The sequence below is a fragment of the Chlorocebus sabaeus genome, chromosome 6, assembly GCF_047675955.1.
Source record: "Chlorocebus sabaeus isolate Y175 chromosome 6, mChlSab1.0.hap1, whole genome shotgun sequence".
NCBI classification, from domain to species: Eukaryota; Metazoa; Chordata; class Mammalia; order Primates; family Cercopithecidae; genus Chlorocebus; species Chlorocebus sabaeus.
Window position 1 is genome coordinate 61,551,109 of NC_132909.1, and position 26,776 is coordinate 61,577,884.

The following is a 26,776-nucleotide window of genomic DNA, read 5'->3' on the forward strand; positions in this document are numbered from 1 at the left end:
CCAGCTGTGACCTGTCCTGTCTGGCCTGGGCCGACATCCTGCTCCCCTTCCAGCTGTTCCAGCTCAGCAGACCATTTGCAGGCTTCGAGGACTTTCTGCCCTCCCACAGCACCCCGCTTCTCGTCAGCTACCAGGTGAGCTGGGCCCCGCCGAGGGCTCCCTCCCCTGCCCTCTCATGGGACCTAAGGAGAGGGCTCAGCACAGGCACCTCCAGTATGGGGAGCCCTTGGCCAGCCTAGAATCTGGGAGTGCAGAGGAGACATCTGAGGAGACAGAGGCCCTGGGGAGCACCTTGCTACAGGGGCAGACAGAGCCATCTCCCCCGCCGGGAGCCATCTCCCACTCAGCTGCCCATGGTCAGCCTGGCCCCTGCCCCGGGGAGCCCAGTGCCCACAGCTGCTCGGGCCTGCAGTCTGCTGAGCTCCCTCCACGCACGTAGGAGCAGAGTGTGCAGAGCCAGCCAGAGGAGGAGGACGAGGCTGAGGAGGAGGAGGCGGAGGAGCTGGGGCACACGGAGACCTACGCTGACTACGTGCCGTCCAAGTGTGAGTGGCCCGGCTGCACCTGGCCCTGGGACAGGTTCACATCCTTTTGTGGGACTGAAACCCTGCAGGTGACCACCGCCCGCACAGCCCACAGCGGGAATGTAAAGTTTCAGGGAGGACCGGAGAACCCTGCGGACAGGTTCTACAATCCAGGCTTATACAAAACCGGGGTTCACAGCGGGGAGAAGTGAGAAGGAACCTCAGAGACACTGGGAGGATTTTCATGCATTTGCCCCTCCTGCAAGCCGCTGGCCACGTCCCCAACCAACCCAGCAGGCTGTGGCCGCCCCGACCCAGCCCACCCTGACCACGCCTCCACCCAGGCATTCCTGGCCACTCCCTTGACCTGCCCAGCAAGTCCTGGCCATGCCCCCAAACTGCCCCGCCAGCTCTGGCCATGCCCCGGACCCACCCAGCCGGCCATAACCGGCCCTGGTCGCCCCTTGGCCACACCCTTATTTACCTTGCGTCCATCCCTGCCCCTCCAGCCAAGATTGGGAAGCAGCACCCAGACCGCGTGGTGGAGACCAGCACGCTGTCCAGCGTTCCGCCCCCAGACATCACCTACACCTTGGCCCTGCCCTCGGACAGCGGGGCCCTGTCTGCCCTGCAGTTAGAGGCCATCACCTACGCCTGCCAGGTGACTGCGTGTCCCCACCCCAGCCCAGCCTGTGTCTGCGAGGCCCCTGGGGAGGAGCCGGGCCGGCACCCCCAGGCCCTGATGTTTGCCCTCCGGCCACAGCAACACGAGGTCCTGCTCCCCAGTGGGCAGCGCGCCGGCTTTCTCATCGGTGATGGGGCCGGCGTGGGCAAAGGCCGGACGGTAGCCGGAGTCATCCTGGAGAACCACCTGCGTGGCCGGAAGAAGGCATTGTGGTGAGATCCTGCCTGGGGTGGGGGGCGGGAGCAGGGGTGAGGGGGAGTGGGAACAGGGGGGAGGGGGAGGGGTGGGCACCCCTGACGCCCCCACCCTGCAGGTTCAGCGTCTCCAACGACCTCAAATACGACGCAGAGCGCGACCTGCGGGACATCGAAGCCACGGGTATCGCGGTGCACGCACTCAGCAAGGTAGGGGCTGTGCTCGGCAGAGTAGGGGGCAAGGTGGGTCAGTGGGGGCCGCTCAACTGGGTGGGCCGGCAACCGGGACAGGCTCTGCTTAGCACCTCATACAGATAGGGAGACCCAGACCAGGTCCAGAGCCTGCTGAGCTAGGGCCCCATCCCACACCTGCTCTGTGCATCCCCAGATCAAGTACGGAGACACCACTACCTCAGAGGGCGTCCTCTTCGCCACCTACTCCGCCCTGATTGGGGAGAGCCAGGCCGGTGGCCAGCACCGCACACGCCTCCGGCAGATCCTGGACTGGTGTGGGGAGGCCTTCGAGGGTGTCGTATCCTGCTGGGGGCAGTCAGGGGAGGGGAGGGCCAGATGGGGGTCGGAGGGGAGGGGAGGGGTGGGAGTCAGAGACTGCTGGTGTCTTCAGCACCCAGCTGAACAATCTGCGTGCAACAATCTACGAAACAGTGATAATGCTGAGATCACCCCTCGCTGAGCTGTGGCGTGGCGGCGGGGCCGGCTGTTTAATTTGTATTCTCCCAGTTTTCCTTTCTCAGCCTGCTTTCCTGGAACTTGCTTTCTTTTGTCTTAAAATATTAAGAATATGGCCAGGCCAGGTGGCTCACACTTGTAATCCCAGCACTTTGGGAAGCCAAGGTGGGTGAATCACGAGGTCAGGAGTTTGAGACTACCCTGGCCAACCCAGGAGGCTGAGTCAGGAAAATCACTTGAACCCGAGAGGCGGAGGTGGCAGTGAGACGAGATCGCGCCACTGCACTCCAGCCTGGGTGACAGAGCAGGACTGCGTCTCGTCTAAAAAAAAAAAAAAAATTAAAGGGCCGGGCGCGGAGGCTCAGGCGTGTAATCCCAACACTTTGGGAGGCCGAGGTGGGCAGATCATGAGGTCAGGAGATCGAGACCATCCTGGCTAATACGGTGAAACCCCGTCTCTACTAAAAATACAAAAAATTAGCTGGCCGTGGTAGCGGGCGCCTGTAGTTCCAGCTACTCGGGAGGCTGAGGCAGGAGAATGGTGTGAACCTGGGAGGCGGAGCTTGCAGTGAGCCGAGATCGCGCCACTGCACTCCAGCCTGGGCGACAGAGCAAGACTCCGTCTAAATTAAAAAAAAAAAAAAAAAAAAAAAAATTGTTTTCTAGTTTTTTTGTTTGTTTTTGACACGGAGTCTCATTGTTCCCCAGGCTGGAGTGCGGGGGCGCAATCTCGGCTCACGGCACCTTCAACCTCCTGAGCACAGTGATTTCCCCTGCCTCAGCCTCTGAGCAGCTGGGATTACAGGTGCATGCCACCATACCCACCTAACTATTGTATTTTTTGTAGAGGTGGGGTTTGGCCATGTCACCCAGGCTGGTCTCATGGGCTCAAGCCATCCTCCTTCCTCAGCCTCCCAAAGTGCTGGGATTATAGACATGAGCCACCACACCTGATCATCTTCTAGTTTAGGTAGATACATAATTATTTTCTTAGCAGGCAGGACTTTATTCCGTAAAATAGAGTAAGTGTTCTCCAACATCATTTTTTAACACGGGCCACCATGATTTCAGTTGTAGAATAAGAATTAAAACAGAGAGGCCAGGTGTGGTGGCTCATGCCTGTAATCCCAACACTGGGAGGCCGAGTCAGGTGGATCACAGGGTCGAGAGTTCTAGTCCATCCCCGCCAATATGGTGAAACCCCATCTTTATACAAAAGTTACCCACGCATGGTGGCACACACCTGTAATCCCAGCTACTCAGGAGGCTGAGGCAGGAGAATCGCTTGAACCCGGGAGGCGGAGGCTGCAGTGAGCCAAGATTGCACTACTGCACCCCAGCTTGGGTGACAGAGTGAGACTCCATCTCAAAAACAAAAAAAAAAATTAGCTGGGCATGGTGGTGCACGCCTGTAATCCCAGCTACTCAGGAGGCTGAGGCAGAAGAATTGCTTGAACCAGAGGAGTCGGAGGTTGCAGTGAGCCGAGATCATGCCACTGCGCTCCAGCCTAGTGACAGAGTGAGACTTTGTCTCAAAAAAAAAAAAAAAAAAGAATTAGGGCCAGGCATGGTGGCTCAGACCTGTAATCCCAGCACTTTGGGAGGCTGAGGTGGGCAGGTCACTTGAGGTCCCAGGAGTTTGAGACCGTCTGGCCAACCAAACGGCCAACCCCGTCTCTACCAAAACTACAAAAATTAGCCAGCTATGGTGGTGGCACCCACCTGTAGTCCCAGCTACTTGGGAGGCTGAAGCAGGAGAATCACTTGAACGTGAGCGGCAGAGTTTGCAGTGAACTGACATTGTGTCACTGCACTCCAGTCTGGGTGACAGAGCGAGACCCTGCCTCGAAAAAACAAACAAAAAACAGGTTCCAGGTACCCCCCTCCGATGGCAACATCCTGCAGTTTATGGAGCCCACCCTTCCTCGCCAGAGGCCCCGTCCTCGGTGCGTGGTGTTTAGAGTCTGGGAGGAGCCATCCCAGGCCACACCGATCTAGTGGTCGTGTGGGGGCCGCCCGCCCGCCGACCCCCGTGGTAGCCAGCTGTCACTCTGACCAGCTTCCCTTGTGGCGTTCTCAGCAGCATGGGCATTTGCCCCCCACCAGGAAGGTGGGGTCTTGCGTGGTCAGGACCCGGGCTCTTGGGGTCGCCCAGAACACTCCTTAACCCACGCGTGCCCCAGATCGTGTTCGACGAGTGTCACAAGGCCAAGAACGCCGGCTCCACCAAGATGGGCAAGGCCGTGCTGGACCTGCAGAACAAGCTGCCCCTGGCCCGCGTGGTCTATGCCAGCGCCACAGGTGGGGCAGTGCGGATCCCATGTGACCCACCCACAGCAACATCCGTCTGGCTGTCCCCGGGAAGGGGTATCCCTTACGCATGCTCAGCCTCCGTCTGCACCCTGCTCCTCCTCGGATGCTGGGGCATCTCTGCGCCTGTCCCAAGGCCACGCTGGCTGTCCCCAGGCCCATGTTTCCAACCCTGCGGGCCCCTCATCAGGCGGTCCCTACTTAGTTGGCCCCTGACCCGGCCCCTGGGCCCTCCTGGGTTGGGGAGCTGACGTCAGCTTCCTTCCACAGGTGCTTCTGAGCCTCGGAATATGATCTACATGAGCCGCTTAGGTATCTGGGGCGAGGGCACCCCCTTCCGGAACTTTGAGGAGTTCCTGCACGCCATCGAGAAGAGGTGAGTGCCCTTCCTGCCCACGTGGAGGGGCAGCGGGGGTTGGGGCACAGGCCCCAGGACCACCAGCCCAAGGCCTGGCACTGCCATGTGCGCTTCCCTGGCACCCAGAGGTGCTAAATGTGTGTCACTCGTTTCTCTGCCTAGGGCTGCCCAGCGCTCCCAGGGAAGCCAGCCCCTCAGCAGCCCCTCCTGCCCGCCCCCCGCCAGGGCTGGCTGCCAGCTGTCTCTGTGGCTGCCGGGGCTCTGCTCTGGCTGACCCTGCCCTCTCTGCAACTGGCTCTGCCTCGCGCTCCCTGGCGGCTCCATCCCCACGGCTCTAGCCGTGCTCACGGGGGCTGTGTCCATCCGCAGGGGCGTGGGCGCCATGGAGATCGTGGCCATGGACATGAAGGTCAGCGGCATGTACATCGCACGCCAGCTCAGCTTCTCCGGCGTCACCTTCCGCATTGAGGAGATCCCGCTGGCCCCAGCCTTCGAGCGCGTGTACAACCGTGCAGCCCTGCTGGTAAGCCTGGGCTCCCCACCCGGGGACCCCTGTGCATTTCCCGGGTGAAATTGCGCCCCCATGGCCTTGAAGATGCCACAGGCTTCATCAGGTGACGGCCCGCCCCGTCCTGTCACGGGATTGTTTTTGTTTTTGTTTTTTTGAGACAGAGTCTCGCACTGTCATCTAGGCTGGAATACAGTGGCACGATCTCAGCTCGCTGCAACCTCTGCCTCCCGGGTTCAAGCAATTCTCCCCCCTCAGCCTCTCGAGTAGCTGGGACTACAGGTGCCCGCCACCACGCCTAGCTAATTTTCTGTACTTTTTTAGTAGAGAACAGTGTTTCACCATGTTGGCCAGGCTGGTCTCGAACTCCTGACCACAAAGTGATCCGCCCGCCTCAGCCCCCCAAAGTGCTGGGATTACAGGTGTGAGCCACGTGCCCAGCCATCAGCGGGGTTTTTACGTGACTGTGATAACGAGGGGTGGGGCCAGACCACCACTTCCCCTTCCCGTGGTGCTCAAGCCCTTCGCTTCCAGGTCCTGGCCCATGGCTCGTAGCTGTGTTCAGCATCCATGTTGCTGTGGGCCACGTGGCTTGGTTATTCCCTCCGTATTTGGACAGGTCCTGTTTTCTCCTCCTCAAACCCAACAGCCCCGTGTGTTTGCTGCTGTTTTTCTTTTTTTCTTTTTTTTTTTTTTTTTTGTTTGAGATGGAGTTTCCACTCTTGTGGCCCAGGCTGGAGTGCAATGGCATGATCTTGGCTCATCGCAACCTCCGCCTACTGGGTTCAAGCGATCCTCCTGCCTCTGCCTCCCACATAGCTGGGATTACAGGCATGTGCCACCACGCCCAGCTGATTTTGTATTTTTAGTAGAGACAGGGTTTCTCCATGTTGGTCAGGCTGGTTGGTCTTGAACTGCCGACCTTTGGTGATCTGACTGCCTCAGCCTTTCAAAGTGTCGTGGTTACAGGCGTGAGGCACCGCGTCCAGCCAGTTCGCTGGTTTCTTTAGGTCACACGACCAGCATATCCCGTAGCCCCCAGGGCCGGGTTGCTCTCTGGGGTAGGGCCGTCCTGAGCACTTTGGCCAGAGTCCCAGCCACCCTAACCCAGCCCACCCAGTCCATGCCGGGACCAGCCCCCAAACCTGACAACCACTGCCGGCCCCAGACATGCCCAGTGTCCCCTGGACTGGATCACACCTGGGTGAGACCCTGGTGGAAAACAGAGGCGTGGCTGCGAGCACCATGTGTTGTTGGGAGGAGCTGAGCCTGTTTGCCGCGGGCGCTGAGTCTGTGCCGTTTGCAGCACAACTTCCCTACCACTGGTGTTTTGGTTTTTCAGGTTTTTACTGTACAGGTAGAGGTGGTGCCTCTTACATTGCACACCCCCAGCACCCCCATCCTGCCCTAAATTCCACCAGGCGTGGGGATGCTTTGCCCAGGGCTGGCAGCAAGTGGGCCGGGGCCCTGGGCCAGGAGCCAGGAGCCAGAGCTCAGGGGCACCGTGTCATGTCATTGCAGTGGGCTGAGGCCCTGAACGTGTTCCAGCAGGCGGCCGACTGGATCGGCCTGGAGTCACGCAAGTCCCTGTGGGGCCAATTCTGGTCGGCGCACCAGCGCTTCTTCAAGTATCTGTGCATCGCCGCCAAGGTGCGCCGGCTGGTGGAGCTGGCCCGAGAGGAGCTGGCGCGAGACAAGGTGAGCGGTTGCGGCCTTCGACCTTTGAGGGCTGAGGGCGGCCAGGCCTGCAGGGGAGGGGGCTGCTCTTCTGCCTGGTCCTTCCTGGCCCCTCCCTAGACGTGGATGGGGGCTGCACCCTGGTAGGCGAGAGATGCTCAGATGTCCGTCCTCCAATCTGAGCCAGCCAGGGTGTCGGAACACCGGAGCGCAGACAGTGACCACACGGTGGGCAGCTCACCATCCCGAGACAGGAAGCCAGCAGACCCCCACCCAGCAGTGTGTGTTGTGGGTGGGCCAGGGCCCCTCCTGGGGAGGCGAGCACAGGGGCAGAGTGAGGGATGTGGCTGTCACCCGTGGCCTGGCTGCTTCCTCTGCCGTCCCACAGTGCGTGGTCATAGCAGGGCTGGTGGCTCACGGTCCTCTGCCGTCCCACAGTGCGTGGTCATAGCAGGGCTGGTGGCTCACAGTCCTCTGCTGTCCTACAGTGTGTGGTCATCGGGCTGCAGTCCACAGGCGAGGCACGCACACGGGAGGTGCTGGGGGAGAACGACGGGCACCTCGACTGCTTTGTCTCGGCCGCTGAGTAAGTGTCATGGTGGGGACGGGACTGCGGGATTCCTGCGCTCGTGGCCATCCCTCTTTGTGGCCACCTGCTGCCTGTCCCTGCCCCTCGGCCCCAGCAGCAGGAGGTGCTGGGGTGGGCTTTGCTTAGCCTTGGCCGCAGAGACCTTCAGCTCTGCTCCAGGTCTAAAGCAGAGGCGTGGAGGTGGACCCCAGGCGGTTTGGGACATGGTCTCCAAGGGTCTTAGAAGGAAGCTTCCTGCACCCATGCCATTTTAACAAGGGTTCTGTGGATTTTAGGGGCTGGCCCTCCCAGCTCCCTGAAGCCCCAGCCTCTCCCCTGGGGGTTGAGAATGCCCTGGGAGGGTCACGGCAGCCCCCCTACCTCCCCCCATTGCCTGGGGGTCAGAGCTTCCCAATGCCTGGTATATACCTTGTCTGGGAGCCCCTAGCTGCCCCCTCACCCTACCCCTTACCCCCATCCTGGGAGCCGTCATCATATCCGGCCACATTCCTCAGAGCAGGGGAAGCCTGGGGGGCTGAGGTGGGCCTGTGACACCAGCAGACCGAAGGAGAGCTCACAGGCAGCCCCCAGCCCTCCCCAGCCCACTCCCCACGGGAGACCCTCTGCCCAGGACCGGCCCTCTCCGGGACCCCCACAGGGACCCAGGGGTGCGTCCAGCTTCCAGAGAGCATCCCCACCGGCCTCCGCCCCTCGTGTGAGAATAAACTCCGCGTCTCACTTTCAGAGGCGTGTTCCTGTCGCTAATTCAGAAGCACTTTCCATCCACCAAGAGAAAGCGGGACAGAGGAGTGGGCAGCAAGCGGAAACGTAAGCCGGGCGCCCCACGGCCCCACCCACTCCTGCCCTCCGCTTTCTCCCTCCTCCGTAATCAGCCCTGGGATGGCAGGTGGCAAGGCTCAGAGAGGCCAAGTAGCTCACCCAAGGCCACGCAGCCATACCTGAGGGGCTGAGCCGGGACCACCCGGGGCTGCAGAGGTCCAGCCCCACTGCTTGCTCCCAACCCCTCCCACCTTCCATTTTCAGGGTCTCCACGGCCCCTTCGGGAGCCTATTGATAACACCCAGGCTGCTGTCACAGGGAAGCCTAGAGCTGCCTGTCGAGGTCTGGTGTGCGGCCTCCCCAGGCACCCCGCGTATCCACCACACTAGCCACGTCTGAAAGGACCTCGGATGTGGGTTTTTTTTTTTTTTTTTTTGAGACAGAGTCTGGCTCTGTCACCCCGGCTGGAGTGCAGTGGCCGGATCCCAGCTCAGTGCAAGCTCCGCCTCCCGAACTTACACCATTCTCCTACCTCAGCCTCCGGAGTAGCTAGGACTACAGGCGCCCGCCACGTCGCCTGGTTAGTTTTTTGTATTTTTTTTTTAGTAGAGACGGGGTTTCAACGTGTTAGCCAGGATGGTCTCGATCTCCTGACCTCATGATCCGCCCATCTCGGCCTCCCAAAGTGCTGGGATTACAGGCTTGAGCCACCGCGCCCGGCCTGGATGTGCGTTTATTAATACTATCCTCTTTGCCAGGCACTATGGCTCACGCCTGTAATCCCAACACTTTGGGAGGCTGAGGTGGGTGGATCACCTGAGGTCAGGAGTTTAAGACCAGCCTGGCCAATATGGTGAGACCTTGTCTCTACTAAAAATACAAAAAATAGCCGGGCGTGGTGGCGCATGCCTGTAATCCCAGCTACTTGGGAGGCTGAGGTAGGGGAATCACTTGAACCTCGGAGGTGAAGGTTGCAGTGAGCTGAGATCACGCCAGTGTACTCCAACTTGGGTGACAGAGAAAGACTCTGTCTCAAAAAAATTAATAAAAATAAAATATTGGCCAGGCACAATGGGTCACGCCTGTTGTAATCCCAGCAGGAGGCTGAGGCAGGCACATCACCTGAGGCCGGGATTTTCAGACCAGCCTGGCCAACATGGTGAAACTCCATCTCTACTAAAAATAGAAAAATTAGCCAGGTATGGTGGTGCATGCTTATAATCCCAGCTATTCAGGAGACTGAGGCAGGAAAATTGCTTGAACCCAGGAGGTGGAGGTTGCAGTGAGCTGAGATTGCATCGCTGCACTCCAGCGGGGGCAACAGAGTGAAACTCCATCTCAAAAATAAATAAGCCGGGCGCAGTGGCTCACACCTGTACTCCCAGCACTTTGGGAGGCTGAGGCAGGCAGATCACAAGGTCAGGAGATTGACACCAGCCTGGCCAACATGGTGAAACCCTGTCTCTACTAAAATACAAAAAATTAGCCGGGCGTGGTGGTGCACGCCTGTAATCCCAGCTACCTGGGAGGCTGAGGCAGGAGAATCGCTTGAACACGGGAGGCGGAGAGTGCAGTGAGCTGCCACTGCACTCCACCCTGGCGACAGAGCGAGACTCTCTCAAAGCAAAATATTGCCCCCTTACACCACGCCCTCCTGGCCACAGGGTTCCTAAGAGGGCGTCCCCGGAGAACAGCTGAGCTGCCTGCCCAGAGGCCAGGGGGTCTCGGATGGACCTCCCCAGCTCGGACCACCGGCCTTGCTCTGTCCTGCTGCGTCTCCTCCACGTGCTCCTCTACCCTGCTGTGGTCTGGCCCTCAGTGACCCTGTCCTTCCCTGCAGGGCGACCTCGGGGACGCGGGGCCAAAGCCCCCCGGCTGGCATGCGAGGCGGCAGGCATCATCCGCATCAGTGATGACAGCAGCACCGAGTCAGACCCCGGCCTGGACAGCGACTTCAACTCCTCTCCCGAGTCCCTGATGGATGACGATGTGGTCATCGTTGATGCCATTGGGCTCCCCAGTGATGACCGGGGTGAGGGCTCGCCCAACTGGCCAGCCACCTGTGGGTCAGGATTCTAGTGCGAGGCTCCCCCGGCCTCCTGGCGGTCACCACCTACCCCAGGTTGTAGCCCTCGGTCCAGCCCACCTGAGCCCAGCTGCTGCTATGGTGCCCACTTTACAGTTGGGGGAAACTGAGGCCCAGAGAGGGGAGGTCAGGGGTTACACCACTGGTCAGAGGCAGAGCTGGGGCTCGGGGCTGGGCAGTCCCCACTCCTGTGGAGGCAGTGTGGTCCCCGATAGGAGGCTTAGTTTTGCCTTAGCTGGTCTCAGGGAGACAAGCGCAGAAAAGCAGTCCTGGGCCATGGTGCTGGGCTTCCCTGCCACCTTGCCGTCCCTCAGGGCTGCCCCAAGGCCCCTTGTCCTTGCTCTGCAGGGGCCAGCCTTGAGTTAGGTGGGCCCTAGAAGGGAGCCGACATGTCCTGCCCTGACCCTTCACGTCCTCCCTAGGACCCCTGTGCCTCCCTCAGAGAGACCCGCATGGCCCCGGGGTCCTGGAGCGGGTGGAGCGACTGAAGCAGGATCTGCTGGAGAAAGTGCGGCGGCTGGGGCGGGAGCTGCCGGTCAACACCCTGGACGAGCTCATCGACCAGCTTGGCGGCCCCCAGCGGGTGGCGGAGGTGGGTGGGACAGCAGCTGGAGTAGGTGGTGGGTGGGGCGTGGGCAGTGGGCGGGGCTTCACCTGGGCTCTGCGCGGCTCTGGTGGCCCCTGCTGGTCACTCTGCGTCACCGCGGCCCTGCGAGGAGGGGGCCTTCCGGGAGCCCAGGGGGCGGAAGGTGGGGGCAGTAGCATCCTGTCCAGCTCGGCCAGGGAGGCCACGACCTCCTGTGGAGGGTTTCCTCCCCCATCCCTCTAAGTGCCAGATCCCCCAGCCTGGCCTGCGCTGGTCTCTGCTTAGACCACTGCCTGAACGCACCCCTGGGGTGCCCGGGGCCAGGACTCAAGCCCCTGGGCCTGACTTTGCGGCCTCCTCCCTGCCCAGCTTCACTTTTTCACTCCGTGGTGCTGGCTGGCTGATAATACCAGGCCTTGGACGGGCACACATCGCCTGGGTCCATCAGTCCCCCCTCCCTCTCCCAGGGCCCCCTCCCCACATCCACAGCTGGGAGCCCACGACCACTGTGGGACATAGGGAAGCTGAGACACGGGTGGCCAGACTCCTGCAAGGCCACAACACTGACGGCCGGTTTTGTCCCTGTCCCGGCCGCAGATGACCGGCAGGAAAGGCCGCGTGGTGTCCAGGCCCGACGGGACGGTGGCCTTCGAGTCGCGGGCAGAGCAGGGTCTGTCCATCGACCACGTGAACCTCAGGGAGAAGCAGCGCTTCATGAGCGGCGAGAAGGTGTGGGGCCGCAGTGCACTGGGCGCGGCCCGCGGGACCCAGGAGGCACAGAGGGGCCCAAGGGTTCCCGGGGACTGCGGACCCGCGCACTTCTGCGAGTGTGTGTGTGCCAGGTGCGGGCGCGAGTGGCCGTGTGACGGGTGGTGTCCGCGCCGCATAGGCCTCTCGCTGCCCCTGGATGTCCTGGTGACCTGGAGTTGGGGCCGAGAGGGTGAGGAGGCGGCGGCAGCGTTGGGGCGGGCCTGGCACCAACCGTGTCCCGGCCCCTTCCGCCCTCCCAGCTCGTGGCCATCATCTCGGAGGCCTCCAGCTCGGGTGTCTCCCTCCAAGCTGACCGCCGCGTCCAGAACCAGCGGCGCCGTGTGCACATGACCTTGGAGCTGCCCTGGAGCGCCGACCGTGCCATCCAGCAGTTCGGTGAGTCCGGCCCCGCCCCGAGCGCTACCTGGCCCCGCCCCCAACGTGGTCTCGGCCCCGCCCCCACCTGGCCGGACCCTGAGAGCCGCTTTGTTCCCAGGCCGCACCCACCGGTCCAACCAGGTCTCTGCGCCAGAGTACGTCTTCCTCATCTCGGAGCTGGCGGGGGAGCGCCGGTTCGCCTCCATTGTGGCCAAGCGCCTGGAGAGTCTGGTGAGCAGGTGGGGGCTGGGTTGAGAACCAGGGACAGGCCCAGGAAGGCTCTGCAAAGCTTTGTGGGGGGCCAGAGGCCAGACCCCAGGTGACCAACCGATGACCTTCCCCACCCCTTGCAGGGGGCCCTGACCCATGGAGACCGCCGCGCCACGGAGTCCCGTGACCTCAGCAAGTACAACTTTGAGAACAAGGTACTGCAGGGAAGGTGGGGCTGGGGGAGGCAGGGTCAGGGGTCTAGGGAGGGCCGGATCTAAGAGCTGGGGGAGGGAGTGGATGGGGGCTGGGGGAGGCGGGGCCCAGGGTTCTGGGGGAGGGCCTAGTCTAGGACTCCCGGGGAGGAGGTGGCTGAGAGCTGAGGGAGGTGGGGTCTAGGAGTCTAGGGGAGGGTAGGGGCCAGGGGCCTAAGCAAGGGTGGGGTTCTAGGGAGGCAGGAGTCCAGGGGAGGCCGGCTTCCTCCCGGGGCCTCCTTCGCCACTCACCCTCTCCCTGTAGTATGGCACCCGGGCCCTGCACTGTGTCCTTACCACCATCCTGAGCCAGACAGAGAACAAAGTGCCTGTGCCCCAGGGATATCCTGGAGGGGTCTCCACCTTCTTCCGAGGTAAGCTGGGCCCGTGGGGGTCTTCCCTGGGGGGGCAGGGGCTCCAGAGCAGCTGGGGCAGCAGACTTGGTAGGCCGGTTGTGTGTCGAGAGATCTCCTGCCACATACACGGAGCGGGCTGTGAAGGCAAAGGGAGCCAAGGCGGCCCCCAGCAGCCACCGGGTGCGTTTCTAGGGCAGCCGAGGGGCCTGGGATTTGAATTTATTCCCCAAGAACGTGCTGTTCTCACTCCTGTCAGTCAGGCAACAGGCTCCACTCCTAGCCCTAGGCCTCAGCTGCTCCCCAGGCCCCCCAGAGAGCGGCTGGTCTCTGGGAAAGGAGCTAGGGCCCTTGTGGGAGGGGCAGGGTTGGGAGGACCAGCATGTGAGGCCCCTCTCCCCGCAGACATGAAGCAGGGCCTGCTGTCCGTGGGCATTGGCGGCCGGGAGTCCCGAAATGGCTGCCTGGACGTGGAGAAGGGTGAGTGCCCCACACCTAGGCCCAGAGACGCTCCCGTCTCGTCTCATGCAACCTTGGCCCCACGTGGGGAGCAACGAGGGGAGCAGGGACTCCCAGCATAGCCTGAGGCTTGGCTCCCTCCACTGTCAGACTGTTCCATCACCAAGTTCCTGAATCGCATCTTGGGGCTGGAGGTGTACAAGCAGAACGCCCTGTTCCAGTATTTCTCAGACACCTTCGACCACCTCATCGAGATGGACAAGCGGGAGGGCAAATATGACATGGGCATCCTGGGTGAGCACGGGCACCGGGGGACTTGGGTGGGTGTGGGCGAGGGGCTCGGTGAGAACACTGGGCATCCTGGGTGGGCACGGAGCTCGTGGGAACACTGGGCATTGTGGGTGAGCATGGGGAGGGCCTAGGTGGGCAAGGGGCTGATGGGAGCACTGTGCATTCTGGGTGAGCCAGGGTGCTGGGTGGGCCTGGGCAGGCGCGGGCACGGAGCTCATGGGATCGCCGTGCAGCTCTGTGGACGGTGCTCAGGCTGGTGCACACCATGCTCATCCCCAGGCTCCACGGGGCGCCTGCTACATCATTGTGAACCAAAGGCCAGCGAGCCTATGCTTTCAGCCTCATGGGGCCAGGCCTGTCCATCAGGACCACTTCCCTGTGTCCAGACGAGGGTCAGGGCAGGGCCACAGATACTTCGATCATGAGCAGTGCCACAGCCCACCAGGCTCCCACGATCCCCCACAGCCTGCTCAGGATCACCCAGCACCTGAGCAGCCCCTAGGCTCCCACAGTCCCCCCACAGCCTGCTTGGGGTTACCTTGACCTGAGCGGTTGCCAGGCTGGGGCCCATGTGTACCATCCCTACGCTGGGCCAGGTCAGGCCAGGCTCCAGGACACCGTCCCCTGTGCTCTCCGGGGGTCGTCTCTAGGCTGCACCCGGGCTACTGGACTGACCCTGGCCCCAGCCCGCAGTCCCAGGCCCGGACACCACTCACCCTCCACCCACCCCTCCTAGACCTTGCTCCCGGTATCGAGGAGATCTACGAGGAGAGCCAGCAGGTGTTCCTGGCTCCTGGGCACCCGCAGGACGGGCAGGTGGTTTTCTACAAGGTCAGCAGGAAGCCCCCCAGCCCCTCACACACTGCCCACCCTGCCCCCACCACACTCACACCCCGCCCTTGCCGTGGCAGATCAGCGTGGACCGCGGCCTGAAGTGGGAGGACGCCGTTGCCAAGTCATTGGAGCTGACGGGCCCCTATGACGGCTTCTACCTCTCCTACAAGGTGGGGTCGGGCGGGGTTACCCCCCCCCCAGAGGAGGGCCCACGGGGTCGGACCTGAGCGCGGCCTCAACACCCTCCTCCGCAGGTCCGCGGTAACAAGCCCAGCTGCCTGCTGGCGGAGCAGAACCGCGGCCAGCTCTTCACGGTGTACAAGCCCAATATCGGCCGGCAGAGTCAGCTGGAGGCCCTGGACAGCCTCCGCCGCAAGTTCCACCGGGTAGGCGGCCGCGGGGCGCAGCTTTCCCTCGGGCTGCCGGCCCTGGCCCCGCCGAGGCTCATGCGGTCTTGTGTCCCCAGGTCACCGCGGAGGAGGCCAAGGAGCCCTGGGAGAGTGGCTACACCTTGTCGCTGACGCACTGCAGCCACAGCGCCTGGTGAGGGCGGGCCGGGGACCGGGGGAAACCCGCAGATGGCGGTGATCCAGGCAGGGATCGGGGGGCTCCCGAGACTCTGAGAGGAGGCCGGAAACCTCAGGGCACCTGGGGAGCCTGCGGGCCCCTGGGACCCGCCTGAGCCGAGCTACCCGTCCCGTCCGCAGGAACCGGCACTGCCGGCTGGCGCAGGAGGGTAAGGATTGCCTGCAGGGGCTGCGGCTGCGGCACCACTACATGCTGTGCGGCGCGCTGCTGCGCGTGTGGGGCCGCATCGCCGCCGTCATGGCCGACGTCAGCAGCAGCAGCTACCTGCAGATCGTGCGGCTGAAGACCAAGGACAGGAAGAAGCAAGTGGGTGAGTGGGCGGCGGGCGCCCCAGGAAGGCCCGAGCCCCCGGCCCCGGCCCTGACATCGCCGCTCCGCCCGCAGGCATCAAGATCCCCGAGGGCTGCGTGCGCCGCGTGCTACAGGAGCTGCGGCTGATGGATGCCGACGTGAAGCGCAGGCAGGCGCGCGCCCTGGGCTGCCCCGTCCCGCCCGCCCCGCGGCCGCTGGCGCTGCCCTGCGGCCCCGGAGAGGTGCTGGACCTCACCTACAGCCCCCCGGCCGAGGCATTCCCGCCGCCCCCGCACTTCTCCTTCCCGGCGCCGCTGCCCCTGGACACCGGCCCCGGCCTGGTGCCGCTGGGCGCCCCGGACGCCCAGGCTGACCCTGCGGCCCTCGCGCACCAGGGCTGTGACATCAACTTCAAGGAGGTGCTGGAGGACATGCTGCGCTCGCTGCACGCGGGGCCGCCCCCCGAGGGCGCGCTGGGGGAGGGCGCGGGGGCGGGGGGCGTGGCGGGCGGCGGTCCCGAGCGGCAGAGTGTGATCCAGTTCAGCCCACCCTTCCCCGGCACCCAGGCTCCTCTCTGACACGCCTTTAAGCGAAACATGCCCCAAGTCACAGGGACCGTTTCTCCCCTAGGAGCAGCAGTGGGGACCAGGGCCAAGGTTCCCTGACCACTGCTCAGAGGAGCCCCAGGCCCCGGCCGCAGTGCCTTCCGCGCCCGACCCGGGCCCTCACCTATCAGCCCTGGCGGGGCCCACTCAGGACAGCTGGGGGCCGGGGCGAGGCAGGGCCCTCTGTGCCTCTCTCCTCCCAAGTAGGAAGGGGCTCCGGGTGGCTGCTCTGGGACTCGGCACCCGCAAGGGCTCAGTGGGCCCAAACCCTTAAAATCCGTGAAACTGGGTGGTCCCAAGAGCTAGAAACTCAGGAAACCCCAGGTGCTCAGGGCCCCACGTCTCGGGGGCTCTGTGGGGCAGACCCCCGCTAATATATGCAATTCCCCCTCCCCTAGCCCTTCTCTGACCCCTAAGTTATTGCCTGCTCACCTCTCCCAGGCCTCAGGCCGTGGAGCTGGCAGGGTGGCGCCTGCGGTTTCTATGTATTTATAGCAAGTTCCGATGTACATATGTAAAGGACTTTTTTAAATATATGTGCCTTTTGCCTACTTCCCATGGAGTCTGCTCCTCAGCTTGCAGGACAGGGAGGGAAGAACAGGGGTGCGTGGGCATCCCCGGAGGCTCTTAGGTTACCAGGTCTCATTCCCTGTGCTGGCCCCCTGTGGATGAGGAGGGACAAGGGCTGGGAGAGACAGACCCCCTCAACCCTGTGTCTGGGGCAGGTCCCATGGACTGTCCATTCCAGACCCCCAGTGGGGACAGCTGGGATCAGCCACCGTAGTAGGCTGCAGTCCCTACAGCTGTGCAGGTAGGCAGCCAAGCCACGTCCAAACCGCCCCCCTGCACTGGGCCCCTGAATGGTGGCTGGTGCTGCTGTGCCAGCCCCTCCTGGCCTGTCCACCCCCAGCCCTCACGGAGGGACTCTGAACAGTAACCACCCAGCCACCCCCACACCCCCCAGCCAGGTGAGGCCCCAAGGGCAGATGCGGGTGCCCAACCCATCCCCACCACCAGGGTCACGCTGTTCCTCAGGCCTCTGTACTTCTGCTTTCTGGCTAGAGGAGGCCCCAGTAGCCACCTCCTAACGGGTTAAGACACGGGGCCAGGAAGAACAGCCACTTGAAATTATCTCCTCCAAGACTCGGCCCTACTGGGCCCTACCTGTGCACACCAGGCAGGGCTCCATGGATTAAGACCCCGGGCTTGGTGTCCAATGGGCCCAGATCTCACTGCACCCCAGCACCCCAGCCAGCACAGCCCCCAAGCCTGGAGGAAGAGGAGGCAACACTCCACCTTCATGGCATTCCCTGGCAGCTAACAGCAACTGGCCCTGACATGGAGGGGTGCCTGGCAAAAGGGCCCCCCCAAGCCCCTAGGCAGAAAGATCCAGCAGACCAATTTGTCTGTTTATTCCCATAAGGCAGCCAGGGGTGGGGGCGCCGAGCCAAGCCCAGCGGGCCACGGGACCTTCCTCCGGCGGGGTGCACGCTGGATTTTCGGGTCTGCCTCACCAGGAGCTGGTTTGCAGGCAGGCCGTCATGGGTGCCGGTGGAAGGCTCCGAGGGCGTGGGCAGGGGGCTCGGGCGGGGCCACACACTTGTGGAGCTAGAAATAGTGGGGCAGGTCCTTCTCTATCACCTGTCGGGGAGAAAAGCTGGGTCAGGGCAGCCAGCTCCCAAGCCCCTGCCCCAAGCAGCCTCCCTAGAGAGGACCTACCAGGGGTTCCTCCATGGGTCCATACCGCTTCACCACGGAGCCGTTCTTGTCAATGAGGAACTGTGGAGAGACAGTGTCTGAACTGTGGGGCACCGTGGGGGTGGCCCCCTGCAAGGGGCTGAGGCTGCCCTTCCTGCCCGCTGCCCATGTGGGCCAGGGCTGTGGTGGGGGGGAGCTGGTCCCCTACCCGCCACAGCCCCCTTACCTTGGTGAAGTTCCACTTGATGGCACTGGAAAAGAAGCACATGGGTGTAAGCGTCCCCAGCAGCCCCCCACGGGCCCACTAGCCATCCTGCCTCCAGGAGGCCACATGGACATGAGTGTCCCCAGCGGCCCCCCCACGCCCCCCCAGCCATCTTACCCCAGGAGGCCACGCAGTGTGAGGGTCCCAGCACCCCCACCTCAACCACCCCGAGCCATTCTTCCCCCAGGGAGGTGTGCGCATCCCAGCAGGCCCCCACACAGCCCCACCACCCCCCGCAGCCGTAATGTCCCCAGAGGTCACGCACTTTCCCAGGATGCCCTTGCCCTTGGGCTGGATCTTCATCCACTTCCACAGCGGGTGGGCGTCATCCCCGTTCACGCATATCTTGCTGAACATGTCGAATTTGACGTTGTAGCCCGCGGCGAACTCTTTGATCTCTTCGTTACTCCCTGGCTCCTGTGGCGGCCAAGGTGTGCTTGAGTGCGTCCGAGGCCTGGCACCTCCTCAGACCAGGCCCCCCGCACACTCCGAGGCCTTCTCCAGGCCGGAGCCCACCCTGACCCCCACCCATCGGCCTCTGCAGGCCCCGGGAACGCAGCAGTCGCCTACCTGCTTCCCGAACTGGTTACATGGGAAGGCCAGGATCCGCAAACCGCACTCAGCGTATCGGGCGTGCAGGTCGACAAGCTGAGTGTAGTTCACTTCGGTCTTGCCTCACTGGGAGGCCACGTTGGTGACGATGCACACGAACCCCCTGCAAGAGTCGGCGGGGGTCAAGCGCAGAAGAGCAGAGCCCCCTCCCAGGCCCCGGCCATGCGCCCCACCGCAGGCGAGCGCCCACCGGTACTTGTCCAGGTTAACCATGTGCCCGTCGATGTCCTTGGCGGAAAACTCGTGCATGGAGCGCGCACAGCGCCAGTCGTCCCGGGACGCGCACTGCAAGGCAAAGGGGGCTGAGCAGGGAGCATGGACGGGAGGCCGAGTCTGGCGCCCTGGGGCAGGAAGGGATGCGGAGCGGGTCGGTGACGGGGACACCGGAGCCCTGGGGCCCTGAAAACCTGAACGCTCCTCCTCCTTTTTAAACGCACACACCGCCTTGTGCCTCTGGTCCCGTTTTACCGGAAACCCAGAGACCGAGAGAAGGTTCCAACCCCAAAAAGTGCCACAGCAGCAGGTGTGAGGGCCCCGCGCGCACCGGGTCCTGGGACTCGGGACATTCGTGGATCTCCGGTCCCAAGCTGCGGGGACAGGGCTCCTTCCGACGGCGCCGCGCCCTCCTGCGCCTGCACGCTGGGGTCTTCCGCCGTCGAGGGGCTCGCGGCCGCCGTCTGCCCCGGCTCTGGCACCGCTGCCTGCGGCGCCTGGGGGAGCCTGCGCCCGCGCGGCCCATACCCGCCAGTCTCCCGCCCCGCCTGGTTCCCCCACCCCAAGCGCCGCTGCCGGGGACAAAGGCCCGGAGGCCGAAGTCAGGACTGTGCGACTGTGACGCCACCGCGCTAGGCCAAGCCGCGGGGGCGGGGCGGCGCCCGGGGGCGCGTGATCCGGGGTTTCCAGCCCACTGCACCCACAACCGCTCGGGCGCAACAGCCCCGCTCGGCCCGGAGACGCCCACCCGTGGCCCCCAACGGCCCAGCTCCGCCCCAGCCGTCCCGGACCCCGCCCCCTGCAAGCCGGGACCCCGACCCTGGCGCGCGCGCCCGCAACGGCTTGGACGGCCGCTTCCCCGACCCCGACCCGCGCGCGTGGAACAGCCCCTTCCACTTCCCCGACCCCAGCCCGCGCGCTCGCAACGGCCTGGACAGCCCCTTCCCGGACCCCGACCCGCGAGCATTTGAACAGCCCCTTCCCCTTCCCCGAACCCAGCCCGCGTGCCCGCAACGGCCTGGAGGGCCGCGGAGCACGTCGCAGTGCGGTCACCCGCGTCCGCGCCCAGCCGGGGGTGGGGAGGGGGAGCCAACCAGACGCCCCCCACCAAGGTCACTGGAGCCCGAGGGTTCCCCGCGCCGGCGAGCGGAGACGGGGATCGCGCGCCCGCCCCAACGGTAACCGGGCAGGCAACAGCCTCGGCGCCCGCTCACCATGGTACCGGCGAGGCCAGGCGCGGCCAGCGCCCCACAGACCAGCGCCGGCTTCAGCAGGCGGCAAAGGCGGCCGAGGTTCATCGCGGCGGGGCTGGGAGCCAGCGGCTCCTCCCCTCGTCCAGCCGACCAATGGACGCGCGTCGGCTCTCCGCACCTTCCCACCCACGGCCACGCCCTCCGGAGCGCTCACTGGTCAGCCGCGTCGGTGTTGAGCGCTCGCGCCGATGCCAGCCAATGGGAGGTCGGAATGGGAAGAAGGCGGGGAAGGGGGCGGGACCGGACGTGCGGACTGTTGTCGGCGACTGCGCATGCTCGCTTGTGCACAGGCGGCCACGTCTACGCAGTCGACGCGTTGGGAGGCAGCGCACAGTCCTCCGGATGGTTGACCGCAGCGCGGCGGCAGGTCAGACAACTTGAGAATACTACTTAAGACTCGTCGAGGGCGTTTCTCCAACTCGCAGAAAAGTCTCCCCAACTCTTGTTTACCTTTTTTTTTTAAGAGACGGGGTCTTGCTGTGTTGCCCAAACTAAAGTGCAGTGGCACGATCAGGGCACACTGCAGCCGCGACCTCCCAGGCTCAAGCGAACCTCCCGCCTCTGCTTCCCGAGCAGCTGGGACAACAGGTTCATCCACCATTCCTGGCTAATTATTGTAAAGACATGGGGGTCTCACTATGTTGCCTAGGCTGGTCTCAAACTCCTGACCTCAAGTGATCCTCCAGCCTCAGCTTCCCAAACTGCTGGGATCACAGGCATGAGCCACAGGCCCGGCCGGGATTTGCCTTTTTTTTTTTTTTTTTTTTTTGAGACAGAGTTTTGCTCTTTTGCCCAGGCTGGAGTGCAGTGGTGCGACCTCGTCTCACCGCAGTCTCCGCCCACCGGGTTCAAGCGATTCTCCTGACTCAGCCTCCTGAGTAACTGGGATTACAGGAGCGAGCCACCACACCCAGCTAATTTTTTTGTATTTTTAGTAAAGACAGGGTTTCACCATGTTGGCCAGGCTGATCTCAAACTCCTGACCTCACGTAATGTGCCCGCCTCGGCCTCCCAAAGTGCTGGGATTACAGGTATGAGCCACCGAATCCGGCCGAGGGATTTGCCTTTTTAATGTAAATGAAACCAAATTGAGGTCTGCTCCTCATCACAGTCCCATCTTATGAGGGTGCCCAGAGAGGGCATGGGGGTGTCCCTGCCCTCACCCCTGCCATGGGTACAGGGGTGTCAGTGACTCCCCGCCCCTGGGTCTGGTTGCCGAGCCGCTTACATAACTTGTGGGCACTGGGACCTGACAGTCATAGAGACAGTTACCATTTAACTGAGAACCTGGAGTTTCCTGGGATCCCACCCCAGAGACAGCTGCCCACGCAGGGACGCGCAGTGTGTACTCAGAAAATAAACACGAGTCTGGAGGGTTTTCTTATGCTTCTAACATTACGAGGTATGGGCACACCCAGAGCCCATACCACCCCACATCTTGGCTTCCAACTCTGTTTTTCACTTCGTGGCTTGGACATTTGGCAACAGAGACACTCATCTCATGCTTGGGAACTGAGTCACCGTGATTGGACTTTGACCCCTGTACAGACAGGGGTTTGGAATTTGTGTGTGTGTGTGTGAAGGAGTCTTGGTCTGTTACCCAGGCTGGAGCGCAGTGTCTCCATCGCAGCTCACTGCAACCTCTGCCTTCCGGGTTCAAGCGATTCTCCTGCCTCAGTCTCCTGAGTAGCTGGGATTACAGGCACGCGCTAGCACGCCCAGCTAACTTTTGTATATTTAGTAGAGACGGGGTTTCACCATGTTGGTCGGGCTGGTCTCGAACTCCTGACCTCAGGTGATCTGCCTGCCTCAGCCTCCCAAAGTGCTGGGATCACAGGCGTGAGCCACTCTACCTACCCCGCCTAGATTTTTATGTTGCCTTCAAGGTCTTAACCTTTTCTGACCCTGCATTGAGTATTTTTTCAGAGACAGAATCAGGGCTGGGTTGATTTGGAGGGGGACCTATGAGCCCCCGCCACTGCCCCCGACTCAGGCCTGCTAGATGCAGCACACAGGCGTTGTAGATGGAGTTGGGTGGCAAAGGGATCCCTGAGCTGGGCTGGCAGAATCCGGGTCTTGCATAAGCCTATTCACACGGCTTTGCTCCCGCCCAGCCCCCAGAGGCCGAGTTCTTGGAGTCAACCCCCATTGTCTCACTTCTCAGGAAACCCCCCCATTTCCTCCTGCCCTGGCAGTGCCGGGTGACAGGGCCACACTGGCGAATCTGTTCTTGCCCTTGCAAAGGCTCAGCTGTTTGCAATGTTGCCAGAGTTGTTTTCCATAAGTTTGTTGCAAACGTGTGCACTGAAACCGGTGTTTATTTCAGGGTTGCCAGAAAAGCAGCTCAGCACCCACAGCTCGGGCGGAGAGACCTTATCCCGTTCCTGACTTCCTGCCAGTTGTGATAAGGGCAGAAGTGGGCAAAACACGGGGTCCTGACCTCGGATCTGAGAAGGGGCTCCCAGGTTCTGGGAGAGATTTGCGCTGGGGGTTCCTCAACTTTTCCCAGAGTGACCCCATTTCACAAACAGGGAAATGGAGACTTGGGGACCTCTCAAGACCCCAGCAAGGCTTCCCTGTGAGGGCGGAAGTTCTTGAGTGTCCCTGCAGGAAGCTGTGTTGCCATAGATCTTTCTAGAGCAGCCCCTGGCACCAGGAAGGACTGGGGCAGGGGCTGTCCTGTGGCTTGATTTCTTTTTTAAAAACTTCTTGGGCCGGGCGCAGTGGCTCGCGCCTGTAATCCCAGCACTTTGGGAGGCCGAGGCGGGCGGATCACAAGGTCAGGAGATCGAGACCATCCTGGCTAACACGGTGAAACCCCCTCTCTACTAAAAAAATACAAAAAATTATCCAGGCGCGGTGGCGGGCACCTGTATTCCCAGCTACTCGGGAGGCTGAGGCAGGAGAATGGCATGAACCCGGGAGGCAGAGCTTGCAGTGAGCCGAGATCGCGCCACCGCACTCCAGCCTGGGCGACAGAGCGAGACTCTGTCTCAAAAAAAAAAAGAAGAAACTTTTTGGTTGGGCACAGGGGCTCACACCTGTAATCCCAGCACTTTAAAAGGCTGAGGTGGGTGGATCATGAGGTCAGGAGATGGAGACCATCCTGGCTAACACGGTGAAACCCCATCTCTATTAAAAATACAAAAAACTAGCCGGGTGCGGTGACGGGCGCCTATAGTCCCAGCTACTCAGGAGACTGAGGCAGGAGAATGGCGTGAACCCGGGAGGCAGAGCTTGCAGTGAGCCAAAATCCTGCCACTGCACTCCAGCCTGGACGACAGAGCAAGACTCTGTCTAAAAAAAAAAAAATTGGGGGCTGGGTGCGGTGGCCCACATCTGTAATCCCAGCACTTTGGGGGTCCGAAGCAGGCGTATCACCTGAGATTAGGAGTTTGAGGCCAGCCTGGCCAACATGGGGAAACTGTGTCTCTACTAAAAATACAAAAATTAGGGCTGGGCACGGTGGCTCACACCTGTAATCCCAGCACTTTGGGAGGCCAAGGAGGGCGGATCATGAGGTCAGGAGTTCAAGACCAGCCTGGAGAATCAACATGGACCAACATGGAGAAACCTCGTCTCTACTAAAAATACAAAAATTAGCTGGTCGTGGTGGTGTGCGCTGTAATCCCAGCTACTGGAGAGGCTGAGGCAGGAGAATTTCTTGAATCCAGAGGGTGGAGGTTGCAGTGAGCCGAGATTGCGCCTTTTCTCTCCAGCCTGGGAGACAGAGTGAGACTCCATCTCAAAAAAAAAAAAAAAAAAAAAAAAATTAGCAGGACGTGGCAGCAGGCGCCTGTAATCTCAACTACTCTGGAGGCTGAGGCAGGAGAATTGCTTGAACCCGGGAGTGGGAGGTTGTAGTGAGCCGAGATCATGCCACTGCACTCCAGCCTGGGGGGATACAACAAGACTCTGTCTCAAAAAAAAAAAAAAGTTTTTGAAATTCAAACAAAATACATATGAAATTCAACATTTTAACCACTTCAAAGTGTACAATTCGGTGTTTTTAGGATGTGCCCAGTTATGAGACCATCGCCTCAATATTATGAGACCATCACCTCTATCTAGTTCCAGAATTTTTTTTCTTTCTTTTTTTTATTTTTGAGATGGAGTCTCACTCTGTCGCCCAGGCTGGGGTGCAGTGGCCGGATCTCGGCTCACTGCAAGCTCCGCCTCCCGGGTTCATGCAATTCTCCTGCCTCAGCCTCCCAAGTAGCTGGGACTACAGGCGCCTGCCACCACACCCGGCTAGTTTTTGTATTTTTAATAGAGACGGGATTTCACTGTGTTAGCCAGGATAGTCTCATTCTCCTGACCTTGTGATCTGCCTACCTCGGCCTCCCAAAGTGCTGGTAGTACAGGCATGAGCGACTGCGCCTGGCATGTTTTTTTTTTCTTTTGAGACGAAGTTTTCCTCTTGTTTCCCAGGCTGGAGTGCGAAGGTGCGATCTCAGCTCACTGCACCTCCACCTCCTGGGTTCAAGCAACTCTCCTGCCTAAGTCTGCCAAGTAGCTGGGATTACAGGCATGTGCCACCACGCCCGGCTAATTTTGTATTTTTAGTAGAGACGGGGTTTCTCCATGTTGGTCAGGCTGGTCTCAAACTCCCGACCTCAGGTGATCCACCTGCCTAGGCCTCCCAAAGTGCTGAGATTACAGACGTGAGCCACTGCGCCCAGCCCAGAATATCTTCATTGTCCCCAAAGGAAGCCCGGACCCCATCAGCCTTCACTCCCCATCTCCTGCTCTAGGACCTGGCACCCACACATCCCCTCCTGTCTCTGTGGATTGGCCTGTCCTGGACATTTCATAGAAATGGGATCACCCACTGTGTGCCTTTTTTGCCTGGCCTGTCTCACTGGGCATGAGGTCCTCAGGCTGCATCCACATTGTGGCCTGTGTTGGAGCCTCATCATTCCTTTTCATGGCTGAGAAATATTCCAGTGTGTGGAGGAATCACATTGTGTGTATTTATTCATCTGTGGATGGACATCTGGGTTGTTTTCACCTGTTGAGTTTGTAAAGCTGTACAAGTGTTTGTGTGGGCGTATGTTTTCATTTCTCTTGGGCAGAATTGCTGAGTCTATGGTGACTCTTTGTGTAACAGTTTGAGGATCCACCAGACTGTTTTCTTTTCTTTCTTTCTTTCTTTTTCTTTTTTTTTTGAGATGGAGTGAGATGGAGTTTCACTCTTTTTGCTCAAACTGGAGTGCAGTGGCGTGATCTTGGCTCACCCCAACCTCCACCTCCCAGGTTCAAGCAATTCTCCTCCCTCAGCCTCCCAAGTAGCTGGGATTGCAGGCACGTGCCACCACACTTGGCTAACTTTGGTATTTTTAGTAGAGACGGGGTTTCACTATGTTGGCCGGGCTGGTCTCGAACTCCTGACCTCAGGTGATCTGCCTGCCTCAGCCTCCCAAAGTGCTTGGTTTACAGGCGTGAGCCACCGCGCCCAGCTGACCAGACCATTTTCTACAGCAGCTGCACCTTCTTACATTCTCACCCACCCTGTGTGTGGATCATGGCCTGACTTTTGCGCCTCTGACTCTGCCGTTATCATCCAGGCTGCCCCCGGCTTGAGCTTAGCCTCTCTTAATCCACCCCTGCCCCGGATTTGCAGGTCACTACTGGGTCTTTACTCCAGCAACCCAGATGCCCTTTCTTCTGTCATAAAATCCACTCCTGAGCCCTGTCCGTCTCCTGATCCCCCATGTATCCGCCCCAAACCTCCAATTCTCTCTCCCCCAAATCCACCCTGCCAGGCACTGGCCCCCTTCCTTGAGCCACAACCAATGTCTGCTGGGCTAATCCCTGCTCAGTCCTCAGGCTGACTTGGCGGTCTGGTGGCATCACACAGCCACTCCCTCCGTCTGCCCCTAGACACTTTCCTCGCCAGGTTTCCAGGACACCTGGCAACCTCCTGCCCTTAATCCTATTTAAGGAGCACTTATGCAATGCTGGTGCCAGGCGCTGCTCTATGTACACTGCAATTATTAGCCAATGACCCTGAGAAGTGGGTGCTGTTCTTGTCCCTGTTTTTTTGTTTTTTTTTTTTTCTTTTTTTTTTGAGACAGAGCCTCACTCTGTCGCCCAGGCTGGAGTGCAGTGGCGGGATCTCGGCTCACTGCAAGTTCCGCCTCCCGGGTTTACGCCATTCTCCTGCCTCAGCCTCCCAAGTAGCTGGGACTACAGGCACCCGCCACCACGCCCGGCTAATTTTTTTGTATTTTCAGTAGAGACGGGGTTACACCGTGTTCGCCAGGATGGTCTCGATCTCCTGACCTCGTGATCCGCCCGCCTCGGCCTCCCAAAGTGCTGGGGTTACAGGCTTGAGCCACCACGCCCGACCTCTTGTCTCTGTTTTACAAGGCAAGGGAGAGGGGAGGCACAGAGAGGTTGAGTAACCTGCCTGAGATCACATAGCCAGGTCTGTAACTCGGGGGCTGCTCCAGTGTCTGTACTGAGTCTCCCCTCCTGCTGGTGCCTCCTCCCCTTCTCCGGGCTTCTGAACACCAGCGGGGCTGGACTCACTCTCCCGGGCTCTACTCTGTTCCCAGGACGTGGTCCAGGCTCCCGGCTCTAATCTCCACCATGTGGCCACCCTGCTTGCACGTCCATCCCCCCAGACCTTGCCCTGAACTCCAGAGCTCACCTCGACCTCCACGCCTCCACCCTCCCACCCTCTTCCCGCTCTGACAGGGACAGCTTTGTCCCCTCTTCTCCCTCTTTTTCTCACCCTATGGCACCCTCCCCGCT

The 26,776-nt window shown here is 61.2% G+C and overlaps 2 protein-coding genes across 10 annotated transcripts in view; one reads left to right on the plus strand and one right to left on the minus strand.

Annotated features, from left to right (window-relative positions):
• SBNO2 (strawberry notch homolog 2) overlaps positions 1-16,527 on the plus strand; it is a 70,758-nt gene extending 54,231 nt beyond the window's left edge. For 5 of the 8 annotated variants that reach the window (XM_037994551.2, XM_007994575.3, XM_037994552.2 and 2 more), the window contains 27 exons: positions 54-134; positions 440-545; positions 1,034-1,185; positions 1,288-1,421; positions 1,523-1,613; positions 1,792-1,935; positions 4,277-4,394; positions 4,674-4,779; positions 5,131-5,284; positions 6,791-6,967; positions 7,435-7,532; positions 8,260-8,342; positions 10,135-10,326; positions 10,803-10,972; positions 11,564-11,695; positions 11,977-12,112; positions 12,213-12,325; positions 12,448-12,519; positions 12,821-12,929; positions 13,314-13,388; positions 13,518-13,661; positions 14,395-14,489; positions 14,570-14,662; positions 14,747-14,878; positions 14,959-15,035; positions 15,200-15,390; positions 15,465-16,527. In XM_037994551.2, the coding sequence (XP_037850479.2) occupies positions 54-134; positions 440-545; positions 1,034-1,185; positions 1,288-1,421; positions 1,523-1,613; positions 1,792-1,935; positions 4,277-4,394; positions 4,674-4,779; positions 5,131-5,284; positions 6,791-6,967; positions 7,435-7,532; positions 8,260-8,342; positions 10,135-10,326; positions 10,803-10,972; positions 11,564-11,695; positions 11,977-12,112; positions 12,213-12,325; positions 12,448-12,519; positions 12,821-12,929; positions 13,314-13,388; positions 13,518-13,661; positions 14,395-14,489; positions 14,570-14,662; positions 14,747-14,878; positions 14,959-15,035; positions 15,200-15,390; positions 15,465-15,949 (3,660 nt within the window). In that variant the 3' untranslated portion in view covers positions 15,950-16,527. The remainder of the gene's footprint in view (positions 1-53; positions 135-439; positions 546-1,033; positions 1,186-1,287; positions 1,422-1,522; positions 1,614-1,791; positions 1,936-4,276; positions 4,395-4,673; positions 4,780-5,130; positions 5,285-6,790; positions 6,968-7,434; positions 7,533-8,259; positions 8,343-10,134; positions 10,327-10,802; positions 10,973-11,563; positions 11,696-11,976; positions 12,113-12,212; positions 12,326-12,447; positions 12,520-12,820; positions 12,930-13,313; positions 13,389-13,517; positions 13,662-14,394; positions 14,490-14,569; positions 14,663-14,746; positions 14,879-14,958; positions 15,036-15,199; positions 15,391-15,464) is intronic. The other 3 variants (XM_037994554.2, XM_037994555.2, XM_037994557.2) reach the window with 2 other exon arrangements.
• Positions 16,528-17,373: 846 nt separating this feature from the next.
• Positions 17,374-20,108, minus strand: GPX4 (glutathione peroxidase 4). Of its 2 annotated transcripts, none has more exons than XM_037994558.2 (7): positions 19,979-20,108; positions 18,742-18,836; positions 18,510-18,654; positions 18,205-18,356; positions 17,901-17,925; positions 17,696-17,755; positions 17,374-17,617 (listed from the first exon to the last, which is right to left on the minus strand). In XM_037994558.2, exons 1-7 carry the CDS (start codon positions 20,060-20,062, stop codon positions 17,585-17,587), a joined length of 594 nt encoding a protein of 197 aa, XP_037850486.1. In that variant the 5' UTR covers positions 20,063-20,108; the 3' UTR covers positions 17,374-17,584. The 2 variants fall into 2 exon arrangements, with proteins under 2 accessions (XP_037850486.1, XP_007992765.3); XM_007994574.3 differs by having other exon boundaries at positions 19,096-20,054.
• Between the last annotated feature and the right edge of the window lie 6,668 nt (positions 20,109-26,776).